Source organism: Phascolarctos cinereus, unplaced genomic scaffold (genome assembly GCF_003287225.1).
Source record: "Phascolarctos cinereus isolate Bilbo 61053 unplaced genomic scaffold, phaCin_HiC Scaffold_5;HRSCAF=322, whole genome shotgun sequence".
In the NCBI taxonomy this organism is placed as follows: Eukaryota; Metazoa; Chordata; class Mammalia; order Diprotodontia; family Phascolarctidae; genus Phascolarctos; species Phascolarctos cinereus.
In genome coordinates, this window is record NW_027555958.1 from 311,111,134 (window position 1) to 311,128,991 (window position 17,858).

Sequence of the window (17,858 nt, forward strand, 5' to 3'; positions counted from 1 at the left end):
GAATCACCATCCCAAGTAGAAAGGTGAATTTTCCTTACTTAGAGACAAATTGAAGTGCAACTGAAAACTTCTAAAGAATTCTTCCTGAATGACAACTGAACCTAAAACATTATTTTGGAGGGAAAAGAATTATAAAATGTAAATAAAAACTTAAGATGAATTTTTTTAATGGAAAAACCATTTAAATATATATGTAGAGACATATTTCTACATACATATGTCTCTATACATATTACCATTGATTTTGTCTTAAGAAGAATCATTTAAAACCTTTAAAGTAAAAGTGAAACAATTTCACTTATATCTGAAACCAAATTCCAACTTGATAGGAATCATAAAGATCAAATCCTTTATCTAGACTTCATAAATTTACTGTTTGTACAACCTATTATTATTAATACTGCTACCATTATTATTTGAATTTAATTATATTGGTTTTGTTCATTTTTTTAATGAACTTTTTTTTATATTATTTGCTAGGATGGAAGATTAAAGCCAGGGGATCAGCTTGTGACTATAAATAAGGAGTCATTGATTGGTGTTTCATTTGAAGAAGCTAAAAGCATAATTACTAGAGCAAAATTAAGGTAATTATCTTAACTCTAAAAGATAATATAGATTACTTAGTATGTCTGTTAAAAACAGTAATTGTAAATGATTTAGTTAAATACTTCACACCTTAAGAATCCCTGATATAGTAGAATGATAGTTTCAAAATTAGACAGAAATGGGACCACCAAATGTACTTTGGGATCACCTCAGGCCATCTGTTTACTTCAAAAACCACAAATTAACACTATGTTTTGTTTTATTTTTATTTCTGTTGTTAAATATTTTCCAATTACATTTTAATCTGGTTCAGGCCATAGGCCACATGTTTGACATTTCTGCAGTAGAATACATTGCATTATTTTTCAAAAAGCTATAAAGTCTTATTACATTCATAAAATGATTTCTCTTTAATTCTAGGTCAGAATCTGCTTGGGAGATAGGGTTCATAAGACAAAAACTTAGCTCGAGTCAGCAAGAAACCACTCAGTGCTCATCCCTCTTGCCATCTTCAGCAGGATGTGAGGCCCAGGTTTCAGCATCTTTTAATTTCCTTTCTCATCAAGAGAACTCTGATCAAAAGATGTCATCCTCTCCCAAGACTGTAAATACCACCTTGATGTCTTTTAATAAAAGTCAAGTAAGTGTTTTCATTTATAAATTTACAAATACAATTCACAAATTCTTCCTGTGTTTCTATCTGTATTTCCTTCCCAAGACTCAGCTTTCTCAAGTTAAGTCAACAAACATTTATTAAGAGCTTATCATGTAACCAGGCACTGTGCTAAATGCCAGGAATAAAAAAAAAAGGCAAAAATACAGTCCATTCCCTCATGGAGCTTGTATTCTAATGGGTGACAACATGCAAACAACTATATATAATACAAGATATGTACAGCATAAATAGGAGGTGATCTCAAAGGGGTGGCTGAGTGCGCTGGGACAGAGGGTATTGGAGGGGAGGTGTTCCAGGGAAGACCTCTTGCAAATTCTCCATTAGTATTCTCAAAATATAAAAAGACCTTGAGGAACCCCTTCAATATTTTGGATGAATCATCTTTGGAAGATCCAAGGAAACACATGAGCAAAAAAGAATGAAAGGACACAGATGGGTTGGTATTTGTATGGCTGGAGAGAATAACCACATTGGTGAGGTCATCTATCCAATTGCATTGTCAACATGCCATGGGCTGAGCCCCTGTGATTCTTGAGGCAGCGTCGATTTGACCCAATGGCAGCTCATATCAACACATAGCCAAGAGATCCCGTTGAGTTTCTGGCAACCCCCACTGTGATTCAATTTATCATCATCTCTTTTGATGCCTTAGATGACCTTAGACAAGTCTCCCTTTTGATTCTCTTGCTTCTTTGCTGTACACCAAGGCTACTCTTTAGTGCCTGTCTGGTCATTGCTGTCTCCTGTATAGACCATATTTCCTTGAATATGGTTCTGCAAAATTAGATTCGGGCAGAATGAAAGAATTTCAGATCAAACCCATATATCAAGAGTTCCCTACCACAGAGCTCTGACAGCTGAAAGGAACAAAGAGAAGTATTTGTACTTGAAACTTATGTTCACTACAAAGATTAAAAAAAAAGAAATACAGGCAGCCTTTTAGATAATGGGATGAGAATTTTCAAAGGTAAAGCCAGCCATAGGTCCATGCTGTTCAGACATAGCACATGAAATTTTCTAGCTTCTGTAGCTCCTGGCATTTTTTTTTTGTATTGGGTTCTGTTACTCTTTGAAAGCAGCAGCAAAAAGCCTTATATTTTGCTGGCCTTAGTTAGACACAGTAAAATTCAAAGTAATTGTTGCCTTCAATTTCTTTGATTTTATAGCTATTTATTTGAAGACAAACATACCGAAGTGTTAGAGGTTTGGCTCATATTTTTCAGTATTGCTTCAGTCTCTTTAACCATATTTTTTATGTTAACATGTCCTCTTAGCCTGGTCTTTGACCTACTTTAGAAAATGCCATTTCATGTTTCTCATTTTCCTTCATAGATAAAAACCGGATTCAAGAAAAGAGAGCCGTCTCCAATTACTACTCCAAACAACAGCCCCACGGATGTGTCTAATACAAGTAAATGCCCACTTAATTCCTTTTTCCTGTTGTTGTTTTTCAATTCTTCTTCTGTGGGGAAGGGTATGTAATATAACTTCATAGAGTTTCCAGAAAGGTGTAGTATACTGTTTTATTTACTTTCATTGAATAAATGACCAAAATGAATGGATTGTTGGATAGTCCCTGTCAAATTAAGACTTGAATTGGAAGTGTCCCTGGAGAGGCAGTTAAAATTTTTAAATATGCATGACCATAATCTTCTCTATGTTGCTGTAATAATCGATGAACTATGTTGAAACCAGGTAATGAAAATTCTCCTATAAATAAAGATCTGGTTGCTGTGGAAACAGTACTTGTTACTTTAGTGAGGTATGTTAGATTTACCTTTTAAAAACTATTTTTACAATTGCACTTGGCTTGCAAAAAGAAATACCTTTATGAAATAAGCACATAGAAGTTCTTATATGCTAGAAAATTATTTACCTATAATCTGAATTATACCTATGCTTGCATAATATTGGATTATTACAGTTTATAAAGTATTCATGGCTAAAAGATCAAGAACAGAAATGTTAATGGAATATAATTATCACTGAAATGTCTACTACTATGTCTTGAAAGAAAAATTTATTGAAGCATTTTGACTAAGTTTTTGGAGTAGGTAAATTGCGCTGTGCCTAGAGCACTTGGCCCAGAATCAGGAAGACCTTAGTTCAGATCTAGTTTTGGATACTTACTGTGTGATCCTGGGCAAGTAATTTAGTCACTGTTTGCCTCAGTTTCCTTAACTCTAAAATGGGAATAATAACAACATCTATCTCCTAGGTTATTCTGAGGATCAAATGGGATAATAATCGTAAAGTGTTAAGCACAGTGCTTGGCACATAATAAGCACTATGTAAATGTTTTTATTATTATTATTATGTTGGTTTCCACAGAAGTTCATCACTTTCATCAGTGCTCACCTGGCTTTTCACATTTGTGGGTAGGCTTGAATTCCCAAATGATGAAAGACAAATTGAAATTTAAAAACAGTCCAGCTTATGAAGGAATTTTTTCATTTATGTTAAGGCCATAGTGGTTTCCATTAATTGAGAGAAAAACTCACCATTTGGTTAGAAATCTTGCATTCCTTGTATTCATCTAAAAATTATAGTGGTAGACATTGTAACTTGGGAATCTCCTCATTCAGCGATTATTTCTGGTCTCTAGATATATAATTTTTATTTCATATTGATAATCCAAGTAAGAAAAGAAACAGATCAAAGTTCCATTCAGCAGTGGTGGGATGAAATGGAAGATGAATGAAGTACTAAACATACCAAGAACGAGTCCACTGTTTTTTTGTTTTGTTTTGTTTTGCTTCAATTTCATAATAAGATAATAGTGATAACACCATCCTGTATTTTATATTTTAATTTTTTTCTTTTGAAAATCATTTAACACTTCCATAGCTCTATGTTATTCATCTACTTTTTCAATATGTCTTTATCCAGTACTTGCTTTATTCATTGTACTGGGGAAGAAAGAGAGAGAGAGAGAGAGAGAGAGAGAGAGAGAGAGAGAGAGAGAGAGAGAGAGAGAGAGAGAGAGAGAGAGAGAGAGAGAGAGAGAGAGAGAGAGAGAGAGAGAGGAAGGAAAGAAGGAAGAGAAAGAGTTTTCCCTGAGGACACTTTTTTTTTTTTTGGCTAGGCAATGGGGTTAAGTGACTTGCCCAGGATCACACAGCTAGTAAGTGTTATGTGTCTGAGGTCAGATTTGAATGCAGGTCCTCCTGAATCCAGGGCCGGTTCTCTATCCACTGCGCCAGCTAGCTGCCCCATTCTCTGAGGACACTTAAAAATATAATGGAGAATTCTTTAGGCATTTAAAAATTACTACCTTATTCATTCCAACTAGACTTGAATTTTTTTTTTATAATGCAAGACAATATTTCAAGAGAGACATTTAAAAATAGAAGTATATACCTGAGAGTTCTGACTTAATTTCATCTGCCCAATGTGACACATCCTTACATATGTCAGTAATTAAGAAAAAGAAGCATGGCTTAAAAGGTTTTTTGTGGTGAAAGTCTCAGTGTTCTCCAAGGCCAAAAGGATATGGGTGGCTCCTCCAGAAAATCTGCCCTTTTTTTCTTTCTGGGTACAGAATGGGTTGTCTATCTGTATGTTTCTCTCTCTCTCTCTCTCTCTCTCTCTCTCTCTCTCTCTCTCTCTCTCTCTCTCTCTCTCTCTTTCTCTCTTTCTCTCTCTCTGCCAGTTTTTCTTTCCATTTTCACTGTCTATGTGCTCTCTCATCTTCTCATGCCCTTCTATTGCAGTAGCCTCCTAGCAGGTCTTCCTGACTCCAGGTGGATATCCCTGTACTTCTCTGTATTCTTCCTATCTATTGTTTCTCATGGTATAATGATATTGCATTACATTCTTGTACCATAATTTGTTCAGCCATTCCCCAATAGATAGAAAACTCATCTCTTTAACACTGATATTCTTCTTAAGATGCCATATCATGGAATATTGCCTTCTTCAGAGAGCTAGAGTTTTAGGTAATCCATTAGGCAACGGACAGGCATGTGGTGTACATAAGTATACTGGAGTATATAACCCACGAATAGTAGAGTCCAGGAAGACATGGAAAATACATCATGTAAGACAGTGGTGTCAAATATAGATAGAAATGAGAGCCGCTAACTGTACACAAGGATCCCTGCAGGCCACACATTGGCTTAGGAAACCATATATTAACAATATCTATCTTCTATTGTACTTTTATTTATTTTGTTAAATAATTCTCAATTACATATAATCTGGTTTAGCTGCACTCAGGAGTGTGGCATGTTTAACTTTTGCGTGTCTGATATAAGATATATATGAATGGAAAAGAAGGTGGGCCAGTCAGTTAAGGAGAGAAAGCTTAGGTGTTTTACTGGTACCCATGTACTTTTTTTAATCCTATTTTTATTGATATCTTTGGTTTTATTTTCCTTTCATTTTCAGGTATGACTTTTCTCCTTCCCTAGCTGTTGAACTATCCCTTAACCTTTGGTTTTTTTTTTAAATTCTGAACTTAAAAAACAAGGAACATTTCCATACATATAGCAGAACGCACAAGGAGATTCCATATGACACTGAATCTCCATTTCACATTCCTTCTTTTTTAAGAAAAATATATAATAAATTCTACATGTCATTTTCAAAACTATCCTACACTGTGTTTCCTTCTGAACTTCCTTCTCCTCTGTGTACCTTTAACAATGTTAGAATGGCCCTCCTTTTTTTCCCTTTTATTTTTGGCATCACTGTTGCTAACCTTCCAACCCCCAACCCAGCTGAAAACCAAGAGTAAAAAAAATTGTAGCAAACAAATATAGTCAAGCAAAACAAGTCCGGATAGCAAACCTCTCCAGAACTGTCTGCCCCTTGTTTCTATCACTTCTCTGTCAGGAGCAAAGTAACATGCTTCATCATAGGTCCTCTGAAGACATAATTGGTAATTGCATTGATTAGCATTCGGTATTGCTGTGTCCTTCTTTAAATTCCTTTCAACTCTCTGGACCTCAGTTTTCTTATCTCTGTAATGAAAGGCTGGACTCAATAATTTTTTGAGATCTTTGTCACGTAATATACTGTGATTTAAATGAGGTAATATATGTAAAATGCCTTGTAAACTTTAAAGTCCTATGTAAATGTCTGTTATTGTTGTTATTGTTGTTAATATTCTGTCCTTCTACACCACCTACCTCAAAAATTGAATTGATATGTACTCTGAGAATAAAAATATTTCAATATTAACCTAAGTAATGCTAGCAAGATTTCAGGAGGTCTGTGAAATTGGATGGGAAAAATAATTATTTTCACTGACCTCTAACTGAAATTTATCATTTCCTCAATTTTGAATGAAAAAACAAACAAACAAAAAACATGATTCTGAGGAGTCTATATGCTTTCCCTTGCTATGCTAGAGGAGTTCATGAGACCAAAAAGGTCAGGAACCCTTGCTCTATAGCAGGAACAGTTTACTCAAGAAAAGAATTGGTAGATACTGGACATGGTGAGCACCAAACTAGTCCACAAAAAAATTTAGTCAGTCATTAAACATTTATTAAGTACCTACTATGTGCCAGGCATAGTCTTAAGCATTGGGAATGCAAAGAAAGGTAGAAAATAGTCCCTACTTCCAAGGAGCTTACAGTTCAGTGGAGGAGATGACATGTAAACAGTGATGTATGCACAAATGATATACAGCACAAATTATAGGAAATAATCAACAGATGGAAGGCATTAGAATTAAGGGATAATTAGGAAAGACTTTCTTTATAATACATGATTTTGTATATAGATTAGAAAAAACTTGTTATTGCTATTAGTATTATCCCTGAGTCACTTTCTGTATACATTCAAACTATCAGTTCATGAGAACTAAGGTCAGAATTAGGGGAAATAAAGGGGGGGTGAGGGGACAGCTAGGTGGTGCAGTGGATAGAGCACCAGCCCTGGAGTCAGGAAGACCTGACTTCAAATCTGGCTTCAGATGCATAATACTCACTAGCTATTTGACCCTGGGCAAGTCATTTAACCCTGATTGCCTCACTGGAAAAAAAAAAGTGAGAGAGAGAGAATTACCTAGCATACAGTTGAAATATAACTCAATCCTGAACTGTTTTAACAAGTAATTGAACATCAAAAATGGAAAAAGGAGAAGAGAAATGACACTGACTAATGATTTTTATCCACGAGTATAACCAATGCCAATTAATTGTCATATTAAGAAGATCAAGAGTCTAGACTATACCTTAGCAAACATCTGACTTGCTTGTTAGAGAGAGATGGCTGCCAAGGGCAACTTTGGGTTAGAGTATAAATTCATTTGTTAAATCTTATATCTTACTGTGAAGCAGGATGGATGGTCATGAGTAGTATCATCTGTTAAAGCAGATAGAGAAGTGTTGTTTTAGTCGTGTCCGACTCTTTGTGACCCCATTTTGGGTTTTTTTGGTGAAGATGCTGGCATGGTTTGCCCTTTCCTTCTACTCATTTTACAAATGAGGAAACTAAGGCAAAAAGGGTTGAATGACTTGGCCCAGCATCACACAGCTAGTAAGTGTCTGAGGCCGGATTGGAATTCAGGTCTTCCTGACTCCAGGCTCAGCACTGTAGCCACTGAGTCACCTAGCTGTTCCTAGAGAGAGAAGAAGTAGTTGGTAAAAACCGGTCCAAAGAAACCTTGTTGAGATATGTAACTAAATAAAGTTATCCCAAGAACCTTCTGGATGAAAATGGAAGAACTACTACAAAATGAGAAAAATGGAAAAGATTTGCAAAACATTTGGACCTTAGCATCACAGTCCTGGATATATTTACTGCAGATGTAGAAGTTACATTAAAGAGAACAAAGATGAAAATCAGCCTTACTTGACCAAGTGAAAGGAGACGCATGGTAGAGATGCCATTGTTGCAATGGGATCAATATACAAGGTGGCTAAAAGAGAGGAAAATACCAAGGTGTGAAAAAAAAATCAGAACTTATTAATACCAAAGAAAAAGTCAATCAAAAGAACATTAATAACTACTGACCTGTATACCTACTCTCCCATCTATACAAAACCTTTATGACAGTCACCTCTACATGAATCAAGAGCATCCTTGATGTAATTGTTCAAAGGTTAACAAGCAGACTTTCACAAGAAAAATTCAACAATGAATTTCACATGTACAATTTTACAATTAACTGAATGATTCAGAGAATGTAAAATCCCATTGTACTTGTTTGTTAAGTATGAAAAATGAAAAAGTGTTAGATTTGGTAGAAATAACCCTTTTCAGTGACTCTCAGTTAATGAACATCAGGGATCGTATAAAATAGGGGAACGTATACTAGCCAATCAATAACGAGAGAAAATTGTTTAGTCACACGGCAGTAGTGAGGGATGACAGGTGATCAGCCAGAGTGCTTTAATAGTATCCTCACAGTGTCTGGAGGAACTAAAAAAAGGCCTTAGGTATGTTTAGTGGACCCCTCACAGTGAACTTTTGGGAACACATGGATAAGGGTCTTACGGGACTGGTAGCTGTGGATATTGGTAGCTATATTTAGGTTACATCACAAAGAGATCACATCCATTTAAAGAATGTTTTCCTTGGGAACAGTATGGAAATGGCTGTGTGATCAGACAAAAGGCAATACAACAAAGAGGCTTACATAGCGTATTAGAATTGAGAGAGAAATCACGCAGTCCAGCCTTCTCATTTTTCCCCCTACTAGAATGTAAGCTCCTTGAAGGCAGGGACTGTCTTATTTTTGTTTATATTCCAGCTTTTAGCACAGTGCTGGACACATAGTAAGCACTTATTATTGCTTTTCATTCATTGACTTATTCATGAAGAAATTGATATCCAGAGAACAGAAATGCCTTGCCTGGGGTAACACTGAGAATGGGTATGGAGTCATGTCCACAGCCCAGGTCTCCTAGCCCCTGGTCCTGTGCCGTTTCCAGTATACCAAGTTGATGAGCCTAACTGTTGTTGAAGTAATCAAAATTTCAGTTCTTGCAGTACTCCAGTAACCTATGGTCTCATCATTGTAGGATTTCTTCTAATTATAAAGATCACAGCCCATTAATGCTTGTCCATCTCGTGTGATTTTTATTCATGTCATCTTGACATAAGCTTGCCAGAGGGAATCCATCCATTGTGGAAAGGGGATGGGGAGAGGAGTTTCCTCACATTCTCTTAATATCACAAGGTTACCAGTAAGGCACATGAGTTGGCCATAAATCATCTCTTGCTTTGACTATATGATGGGTCCCATTTCCTCTGCATATTTCCTTAATTGTAGTGTTTTGCATCTTGCTTATGCCCATCTCAGACCTTTCCATTTTCAGTTTTCAGAAATCCCACACATGATGAGATCATGTGATGTTACATGACTTATAGCTATTCATCACATGTGGAGGAATGTTTCTTTTATAAAGATAAGCCTTTGTTTCAGAGAGAAGCTTTGTTGTTGTTTAGTCATCTCAGTTGTGTCCAACTCTTTGTGACCTTATTTTGGGTTTTCTTGGCAAAGATATGGGAGTGGTTTGTCCTTTACTTCTCCAGCTCATTTTACAAATGAGGAAACTGAAGCAAATAGGATTAAGTGACTTGTCCAGGGTCCCACTGCTAGTAAGTATCTGAGGCTGGATTTGAACTCAGGTCCTCCTGACTCCAGGCCCAGTGTTCTGTCCACTATACCACCTAGCTGCCCAGAGAGAAGCTTAGGAATGATTAAAAGATTTTAACTATTTCCCAAAGACAGCCTAGCTTTCTATATTTCTCCTTTTCAGCATAGGTATAGCCCATTATCCATTTACAGTATTTGTCCAAGATATATGTTGAGGAATGAACTCCTTAGGTTGTTTATGAAAATGCATATCATATTTTGGACAATAGACATTCTTCATCCACTTAGTTTTTCTTATGTGGATAGTTGGTTTAAATTTTTTAGTCACGGCAAGCTCAAGTTTCTATTACCATGTTAAAAAAATTCCTTCAATTGCATGGAGTTTGATGACACGTAAATCTTTGACTTAGTAACCAGATATTGTTGTGATCTCAACATCTATATCTTACCTTCAGAATTCTGCATAGATGTGTCAAAGGTTTCCAAGAAAACCAATTGTTTTCATTACTGCTCTTTATGTTCTTGAGAAATAAAGGGAATGCAAATCAGGTTGTACTTGAAGACAGATGCTCTGTGAAGGAGAAACTCAAAGAAAAACTGCATAAAGATGTGACAGTTTCAGAAAAGGATTTCTGCTATTCTCTTGTTTCCATGAAGAAGTAGCAAAATTGCACTCAAAATTTTATTTAGCAGTGATAACTTAAAGAGTAAGGATTGAGCTGAGTTACAGGAATGGATTATTCTAATTTGGCAATTTAAAAGAATTAATTCTCCAAGTGTTTAGTCCCTTTTTGCACCACATTCTACTTTGTTCATTTAGCAGGGATGAGGTGCCCAAGTTGGTATTTGAGGAGTCAAGAATAGCTAGGATCTGTGGCTCTATTTTCTTTCTAGAGCACTTTTACCAAATGTATCCAGCAAGCATTTATTAACTGCCTACTATATTCAAGGCACTAAAAATAAAAGTTAGGCAGTCCCAGTCTTCATGAAACTTCCAACCTACTTGATTTGGGGGGAGGGGAAAGGGATTGGGACCAGGATGAGGATACAGTAAATCCACAAAGAAGGATATACTTAGTCATTTTAAGGGCGGAGGGAGAAAGAAGTCTAACAACTGGTAAGGTTAAGAAAGGCCTTGCGTATGAGGTAGCACTTGAATGGAGCCTTTTAAAGGATATTGAGAAGTTTAAGAGGTGAAGATTAGTCAGGAGAGCATTCTAGGGATGGAAAGGCAAGGAGGTAGGAAATAGAATCTTTTGTATGGAGAGTAGCAAGGAGGCCAGGTTGGCTGGTATAGAGTATATAGAGCGAGAGGTTAAAGTGAAATAAGTTTAGAAAGATAGGTTAGGAGGAGCCAAATTGTGACTCAACATTTATTAAGCACCTACTGTGTGCCAAGTGCTATTTTAAATACTGTAGATACAAAGAAAGACAAAAGACAGTCCTTGCTGTCAAGGAGCTTATGAGGGAGACTGTATGTAAGCAAATATGTAGATAGAAGATATATACAGGATATACAGTCACTAGAATTAAGAGGGATTGGGAAAGGCTTCCTGTAGAAGGTGGGATTTTAGCAGGGAGTTGAAGGTAACGAGAGAAGCAGGAGATAGAGATGAGGAGGGAGAGCATTCCAGGCATGCATCTTTCACACCCTTTCTGTTCAAAAGTGCATCATTTTCTTGGGAAAGAGGAAGAGGAAGCAAAAGCATTTTCACCAGATACTTCTATGTTCTCCAGTTCTTCAAAGAACCAAGAATGATACCTCCATGGTTGTCTTTTTTTTTTAAACGTCGTAGTTGAACCATGTGAATGATCCAGAATGAGTTGCCTCTGTTGTATCTTGAACATGTTTCCCATGCGAATGATTCACTCATGATTTTTAGTTTGACCAGATAACATCGTTTTTGCACTGCTCGCTTTTCTTTCTTCTCTTGTGTCCACCGAAATTCTCCAAATATGAGTTCCATTTCAGATGAGCCAAAGGGTCTTCCACCAGTTGATAGCAGTTTCATGTTTTTCTGAGCCATAACAGACAGTAAGATATCAACTCACTTTAGAACCCAAGTCACTCAAATTTTAAACTTAATACTCCAACATGCCTAGCTTTCGCACCATCCATTTTAGTTGTGTCTGATATTCTTTTTTTCACTTTTAAAAAATTTATTTTTATTCTGAACTTAAATACCCAGTAAAATGTACATTTCTATACATAGCAGACTAGGAGAAGAGAATGATATCTTCTTTAGGTTAAATTTCCTGACAACACAAACCCATTTATCCAGATTTTTGAATGAATGAATGGGACTAAGCAGAATTCAGCAATATGAAAATCCATCCAGATAATCCAGAGATACTCCTTAGGACATTTTCTGCTCTGTGCAGGTGAGGATAGTGACATTTATATAGTATATAATGTGCTATGCAGGCATTTCTTCGGCATGTACGTATGTATGAAATTAATAAGCACTTTCTTCAATAGAGGAGTGGTGGTACCATCTTGTGCAATCTATGCTGTGTGGTAAAACAGTCTTGAACAAACCAAGATCAAGATAAGCAGAGATGAGAGAAACAAGGTCACATTCTACCCAAATGACAAAAATCTCAGTCTCCGATTTCCTCTGGATGTGGACAAAGCTTTGTCTAATATCTGAGGACCCTAGCTCTTCTAGCATGTAGCTGCATCTACAGTAGTTGAGGTGGGAGGGAGCAAGCGTTTATTAAGTACCTACTATGTTCCAGGCATTGTGCTAAGTACTCATAAATATCTCATTTGATTGTTACTACAATCCTGTGAGGCAGACTATTATCCTCATTTTACAGTTTATAGAAAACTGAGGGGCAAGCAGATTTGGAGACTTGCCCAGGTTTGCACACCTCATGAGTGTTTGTAGCCAGATTTGAACTCAGATCTTCCTGACTGCAGGCCAGGTGCTCTGTGCACTATGGCACCACCTCGCTGCCCACAGTTTGCCTTTGAACATAAAGCACCATTGTCACATAATGATGTGAGTTGTCACCACTTGACAGATGAGTCTATAGACTCAGTGCTCAAGATGTTATTCATTTTCATTGGAGTTATTTACCTGCCGCTAATCCCTGCAGCCAGTGAAGCAACCATTATCTTGATCATGGCTTTGTGTTCCAAGAAGCCGGGTTTTCAGTTTGGCATGGTTAACTGAAGTTATTTTCTTTTTCCAGTGTTATCCTTTTACAAAAAAAAAACTGTATTAAAACAACTGTGTATGAACTTTTAAAAAACAGTCTGAAAAGGGGCAGCTAGGTGGCACAGTGGATTCAGAAGGACCTGAGTTCAAATCCGGCCTCAGACACATAACACTTACTAGCTGTGTGACCCTGGGCAAGTCACTCAACCCCATTGCCTGGCCAAAAAAAACACCAAAAACAAACATCTGAAAATGCAAATTTTGAAAGATAAAGACCTCATAGGTATAATTAAATATCTTTCTCACTAATCTTTAACTTTTACTTTTTCCTCTAATCCTTAATCCTGTTCACAGACTGTGATTGGACTATTTCTTTTCCAACTCATGCACCTTTTTGTTCAGATTGAGGGCTTCTTTCTGCAGCTTGATTGGGCATCAAAGCCTCTCCAGTCTTCATTCTTCTGCTGTCAGTGGCTTCAATTCTAGGTCCTTAGTGAGAGAAGATTCTTTTCTATGTCTCTTCCCAACTAATCAGGAGAAAGGCCTTTCCATCTTCTCTACTCTCAGCTCTTGTAGCTGTTATAAAAAAGAATAAAAGTTAGATATGATACTAGGTTAGAAAGCCCTTCCTAACCTAGCCCGCTCTTACCTTTCTAGTTATCTTACACTTTACTGACACCCCTTGCCACCCCCCCCAATACTCTTGACAATGATCCAGAAACAATAGCTTCCTGGCTATTCCTCGAATAAGAAACTCCCATCTCTCAGCTCCAGGCATTATCCCTAGCTGTCCCCCATGCCTTGAATGCTTTCCTCTACTCCTTTTCCTGGCTTTCTTTAAGTCCCAATTAAAATCCCATCTTTTTTGTTTTTGTGAGGCAATTGGGGTTAAGTGACTTGCCCAGAGCCACACAGCTAGGAAATATTATGTGTCTGAGGCTGGATTTGAACTCAGGTCCTCCTGACTTCAGGGCCGGTGCTCTATCCACTGAGCAACCTAGCTGCCTCCAAAATCCCATCTCATGATCAGATTTTTTTCCAATCAAAACATTTCTCAGTACATTTACTAATTCACTCCTAGTTTCTCACCTTTTTTACAGATCTATATTGACCAGTCAACTGTGAACTGAAATTGTAATATAATTGTGCTGTTGGCAATTAAGCCTTTACAACATATAGAATTTTGAATTAGAAAAATCTCACTTTTTGTCACCAACTTCTCTAAAGGGTTTGGTTCATTTTCTAAGACGTGCCATTTTTAAGTTACATGTAAACAGAAATTGAAGGCTCGTAATATGCAGGAACACAAAACAGGGAATGGATTGGCTGATTAATTTTATGTCCCTTATTTGGAGGCATGGAGAACATATAGACAGACGCTGTATTTTGGTGAACTTTTACCTAAGATGGCCTTCTAGCTAAAATGGTTTCCATAATCTCTCTTTTTGATGTAGCTCATGTCAACCTGTCCCCTTCCACTTCCCCTGCCAACAAGGGACCATTCATTGTAGTGAGGCATCTGACTTGTTACTAAAATTGGAGCAATACTAACCCCCTCTCTGCCCTTCCTATCGTCCCATCAAGCTTGTTTATATAGCATCTTTCACAGACATTATTAATTGTAGCATAACATAAATAAGGGTACTTACGCCAATTTGTTGTTGTTGTGTAGTCATTTTTCACTCATATCTGACTCTTTGTGACCCCATTTTGGGTTTTCTTGGCAGAGATGCCAGAGAAGTTTGCCATTTCCTTCTCTTGCTCATTTTACAGATGAGAAGACTGAGGCAAATAGGGTTAAGTGACTTGCCTAGGGTCACACAGTTAGTAGGTTTCTGAGGCTAGATTGGAACTCAAGTCTTACTGACTCCAGACCCAGTGCTGTATCCACTGCACCTCCTAACTGTCCTATATTAGGTCAATTTCATAGTACTTAAGTTGTTTTTTGTTTTGTTTTGTTTTACCTGTTCAGACATAGTGGAAAACCAATTCACAATATCAAAAGGAATTTTTAACAACAGGTCCTCCCACCTGGGTTCAGGTGATCAGCTTTCCTAAGTGGGATCAGTGTCTGTAGTACAAAGAAAACTCTCATCCACATGATATCATTTGACCTGTTCCCTGGGAAATGCTGAGTTTTCTTAAGTCTTTTCTTTTTTCTATCCATATAAGACTGGGAAACAGGGCTTTTGCCATACCTCACATGTCAGTTTCTTCCTGATTTTAGGAGCCTGTCTTGTTTCTCTGTAAAACGAATTTGCATTCCAACCTGTCAGTCCTTGGGGTTTTGCTGTCAAGGCCCTCTCCTTGTGGGGTGGCTGGGGTTCAGTTGGCATGCAAGTTCTTATGCATTGTAATGTATGTATCTAAAGACTAATGCTGTTCGGTTTGACTGTCCTTTGAGTTGTGAGCAGTATCTGATGTGGACCTTTGTACCTCTGCAAAAAGGTCAGTTTTCTTTGGTGGACTATTGTGTATACCAAATCCCCTGTATTCAACTGGTAGCAAGAATTTTGTTTGGGTTCTGTTGGAAATGCTGTTTGGACCTATAAAAGAAAAACCTTTATGTTTTGCATTAGTTTGGCGCAGCACATTGTCATGTTGCTATGAGCAACATTCAAATCATGGGTTGCTAGCAGGGTGAATAAAAATCTCAAACACTGGCCTGTTTTGATTTCATAAGAGCTAAATCTGTGTTTCCTGGCCAAAATTGGCCCTTGTTGCCATAAAGCTTGGAGTAAAGGCTATTCTCCAGAATTTGGGCTTATACTTCCACACAGTTTAACAAGTTTATTGGTATCACATTCCATTTCCTCTCTCCCTGCCTTTTTGAGGATGGTAAGGGTAATGGAAGTATTGTTTTACATTATAGAATTTTAGGAAGTGGTTGTATTATCTTTCCTATGAGATGTGTGTCTTGATCACCGAAGAGGGATTCTGAAATATCGCAATGGGGATCAGGTGATTGAAGATTCTTTGGTATCGTCATGGAACCAACTCTTTTTAATTATGTGGAAAGACTATAGCCATCTAGAAATCAAGATATATTATTGCTCTGCACATTTTTTCATCTGAATGAAATCTATTTGTAAGCTAAGGAATGGGCTTGTTAGCAGGGGCCTGTATCCTGCCTCTACCTTTGCAACTTTGCCCACATGGTGAGATTAAAGTGTAGAACAGACTATGCAATGGGACTCTGCAACTGATGCACATTTCAGAGTATACCATTTAACTTTCAAGTTTCCTACATCTACTCCTTGATAATATCTGCAAGATCATGGAACATGGTGGCTAATTGATGATGCAAACACTACAGGTCAACCAAGGAGCCAACTGGGTGGCAACACAGTGTATCTAGGTACAGGATACTTCCTGCAAATACCACTGGTTTTTGTTGCTGGTTATTTGTTCAGGCTTCTGGGTGAATCTGGTTATTATGGCCAGCTCTTTGGAGTGTTGGCCTTAGTGCCTGCACAGAAAGTGTATATAAGTGAGCATCTGCATGAGGTGACAGTCCAGTTGCTGACTTGTTTGATTAATCAGTCAAGTGATTCTTTTGTCAGTTTCATAAATATGGGGACCACTGGTTTTATATTTAATAATAGCAACAGACATAGGAAGGTAAGTCAACATGCATTTATTAAGTGCCTGTTATATGCCAGGCAGTGTACTTAGCACTGAGGATATATAAAGAATGTCCTCACTCTCAAGGAGCCAGCATTCTAACAGGCAAGATAAAATGAAAACAACGGTGTACAAAACAAGACATATATATATATATACACACACACACACACACACACACACACACAAGATCCACTGGCGATCATCTTAGAGGGAAGGAGCTAAAATTTAAAGAGAACAAGGAAAAGCTTCTGTCTGAAGGTGGAACTTTACCTGAAATTTGAAGGAAACCAGAGATTCCAGGAGGCAGAGATAAGGAGAGTTCCAGACATGGAGGACAGCCAGGGAAAATGCCCAAGAGATAGAATAGAGGGGGTGCCAAAAGACCTGAGTTCATCCTTCCAATTGGATCCAAAATCATACACTGCATCAATTCTCTAACATGTATTGGTAGAAATGTTGATAAACTGGTTGTTCAGTTGACATTGGATGAAGACTATTAGTTTTCTTGAGGAGAGGTGACATGAAGGAGAGGATTCATTCACCTCAGTCATCCAGAAGGCACCATATAGCTTTGGATACTAACATGCCTGACCCATCTTGAAAACAGGACCCGTCCTTGTCCCCCTATGCTGCCTGCAGCCTCTTCCCTCTGGACTGTTAAGGTGGTGTATTTGTAGGGACATAAATCTGGTCTCATTTCCTTTTTGAGCTTACTATTGTACAAAATCAATAGTAATCTCAACAAGTTAGTTAATCTATGGCTTCTGCTCGCCAAATCACATTCCTCTTTTGGAGGTGACTAGAAATTTCCAGTCTTAGACCTGTATCTGCTGCTGCTATTGCTCCCTCATATTTTCTTTTGGATTTTCCTCACCTGAGTATTGTCCTGAAGATGTGTATGAAGTGTGCTTCCTTTCAGTAGCAGGAGTTTCTTGTTTGTCCTGTCTACATGTAGAGATCCTGCTCTAATCTTCCTTCTTATGGAAAGTTTGTGCAACTCCTTTAATGAGTTCACCATATAGTTCTTTTATTTTGTAATCATAAGGATTTTGGAAATGAAAGATTATCTCGGTAGTTGGCTAGGCAGAAGTGGCTACATCATATCTCTCCAGATGAGCTTTTCTGTCTTAAGTAGCTACATCATATCTCTCAAGATGGGCTGGTAAACCTGTATCATCAAGGTGAATTCTTCCTGAAACTTGAGTCTTCATTAATTTTAAGGAATTCTTCCTAAATAATTGTTTTATTACTCTGTAATGACATATCAAACTGGATGGGTCTATCATCC

At 37.4% G+C, this 17,858-nt stretch overlaps 1 protein-coding gene across 1 annotated transcript in view; it reads left to right on the forward strand.

Annotated features, from left to right (window-relative positions):
• The window catches only part of STXBP4 (syntaxin binding protein 4), a 223,629-nt gene that overhangs the window by 43,682 nt on the left and 162,089 nt on the right, over nt 1-17,858 (forward strand). The window contains 3 exon segments of the mRNA XM_020991942.2: nt 481-587; nt 970-1,189; nt 2,558-2,636. Coding sequence (XP_020847601.1) covers nt 481-587; nt 970-1,189; nt 2,558-2,636 — 406 coding nt within the window.